General features: G+C 50.1%; 1 protein-coding gene across 1 annotated transcript in view; it reads left to right on the forward strand.

Moving 5' to 3' along the window:
• Positions 1 to 2,540, forward strand: part of LOC100965642 (complement C1q and tumor necrosis factor-related protein 9A) — a 10,978-nt gene that overhangs the window by 6,878 nt on the left and 1,560 nt on the right. Inside the window, exon 3 of the mRNA XM_003796715.3 lies at positions 1,524 to 1,586. Within this exon, the coding sequence (XP_003796763.1) occupies positions 1,524 to 1,586 (63 nt within the window). The remainder of the gene's footprint in view (positions 1 to 1,523; positions 1,587 to 2,540) is intronic.

Raw genomic sequence — 2,540 nt, forward strand, 5'->3', positions numbered from 1 at the left:
ATCATTGTTGTTTGGCGGGTCCGGGCTGGGGATTCGAACCCACCACCTTAGGTGTACGTGGCTGGCGCCTTAGCCGGTTGAGCTATAGGTGCCGAGCCCACTCTTGCTGTCTTGATTAGACCTCTGTTATTTCCGGGTAGCAAAAAGTCCAGTCTAAATTCTAGCAAAACCTCAGTCTTAATGAAATTAGGCGTTCTACCCTCCCACTGGAACCATAGTGGTGTGTCTGTATTTGTTTTATTTCTAAACATAGGGGGTTTGAAATTTTTAAATTTTTATCATAAAAGATTTTATACACACAAAAGAAGATAAACAGATGATAGATAAAAAAATAAAGAGGACTAACAACAGGGTCTCACTTTGTTGGCTAGGCTGGAATGCAGTGGTACAATCATAGCTTCAAGCACTCACGTGACCTCTGATACCAAATTTCTGCACTTCTCTCCTGTGGAATCTCCTTCTTCCTTAATGGTATCCATTCTCTCAAGTTTGACGTATTTCTCAGAAGCATACGTGCCGTCTATGTATGTTCTATGTAGCTCATATATACTATGTATAAGAAATAGTATTTCATAGTATTCATATTCAATCATATTGTTCACACTAAAAATTCACTTTATCTTTACCTCATTCTCTTAAAATGGATTCTTACGTGTTTTATAATAAACGCATTTTTCATATACTACCTGTACCAAATTCAGAAACCCATACATATTCGTCGACTAGGGTCCCCGTTCACACTTGGGTACTTGAGGCTGCATGATCGTGACGGTTTGCAGGCTGCTGTGTCAGAGCATGGAAGAACTGAGGAAGCCCTCAGGGAAACTGAGCATTAGAAAGGAGAGGAGGACACTTCTGGAATGGGCCAGGAAGGGGAGCGAGGAGGGGGTAGATGTTGGGGTGATGCACTCAGAGTCCCCACAGTACCTGGGGCTCAGAGACCAGCCCTTATGATGCCTGGGTCATAATCGGCCTGTGTCAGTCCTCTCTCAGGACCAGCGAGCTGGCCCAGCCTGCCTATCACCCCATAGCCAGGTCAGTGAGGCTGCAGTACAGGGCTCTCTGCTGCTCTGGGAAAGGCCAGAGTGTGGGTCACTCGTGACCTAGTGAGCTCTTTTATCACCATGGCCAGAGTCACATCTGATCTGCTGACACCGGGCACCCCAAGTCAGCCTGTACCCAGCATGAGCACTTGCACGAGGTCTGCAGAACCTCACTCACTGGATGTCCCAGTGGGGGCTCCTCTGACACCTTCATCAGTGGCATTTTCCACCACTCTAAGGCACTAGAAAGATCCTTCCAGAACCTCCCTTCCATCTCAAATAGTGTCAGCAAACCATAGTCAGTTGTGGTTTGTAAGAAGTCAGCAGCCCTTGTCTTCCACTCTCCGTGTGAGCGATGGGAAGGCGACAGTGTGAAAACCACCAGCCCTCCGTCCTGGGCTCCCGTCCCAAGCCCAGGAGGGAGCATGTCAGAGGCTGTGCTGATTTCAGCTCTTGCCTGTTTTCTTCTTTCCCACCCAGGAGAACCAGGGCGTCCTGGCAGCCCAGGGAAGGATGGCATGCGTGGGGAGAAAGGACAACGAGGTCAGAAGTTCCCTTGCTCTAATCTGAGCTGTCAAGGATGATTTGACAATAACCATTAAGTCCTTCACCAGGTGCTGAGCGTGTTCCAGAGAGACAGGCAGCACAGTCCCTGCTCTCCAGAAGCAGGGATTGGCAAACTTGGTAAAGGGCTGATGGTAAATACGTTTGGTTTTGCGGGCTATATGGTCCCTGTCACTGCTGCCCAGCTCTGCCACTGTCACGAAAAGTAGCCCTGGGTGCCACCTGAGTAAGTGTGGCTGCAATTCCTGAAGTTTGAATGTTGTATAATTCTGTACCATTCTGCTTGCTGGTTATACAGAAGTAGGGGGGAGGCTGGCTCTGGCCTGGGGCCGTGGTTTGCTGCGTCCTGCTTTCCTGTGTGAGTGCTGAGAGGTGAGCCTGGATTGTCACTCAGTGCAGCTGGAAAACTGTCCGGGGAGGTGATGCCTGAGGGGAAGGGAGGATCCGCAGCCCACAGGGAGGTAGGGGGTCGGAACACAAATGCCTGTCATGCTCCTTTGTATCTGTGCTCTGCATGTCTGACTCACTGAATCCAGCGACTCTGTACAGCAGGTGGTAAGATTATCCCAGGGAGCAGAGGTGCGGGAGGCCCGCTGGCTTGCCTGGCTCCCCGTGTGCGGAAGTGGTGGAGACAGGACTGGGTCTGGCATTTAACCCCAGAACCCACACCACGCAGCTCGCCAGTGCGCGTGGAAGGAGCCAGGGGCACCTCTGTAGTGACAACCCCGCAATCTCACCTGCAGGGTGGGCAGGCCTGGGCTGGGCTGGGCAGCGGAGTGCTGAGTGTTTATGAGGTGCCACGTGACCAAGGTTGAGTGTCAATTAATCCGCCTTCTGCAGTTCTTCCCTGCTCGCTCTGAAAAGTGTTTTCTCTCAAAGATGAGATAGTCAAGAGTTGTAATTTTTTTTTTTTTTTTTTTTTTTTTTTGAGAC

This window comes from Otolemur garnettii, unplaced genomic scaffold (assembly GCF_000181295.1).
Source record: "Otolemur garnettii isolate 467f Iridium unplaced genomic scaffold, OtoGar3 scaffold00106, whole genome shotgun sequence".
NCBI classification, from domain to species: domain Eukaryota; kingdom Metazoa; phylum Chordata; class Mammalia; order Primates; family Galagidae; genus Otolemur; species Otolemur garnettii.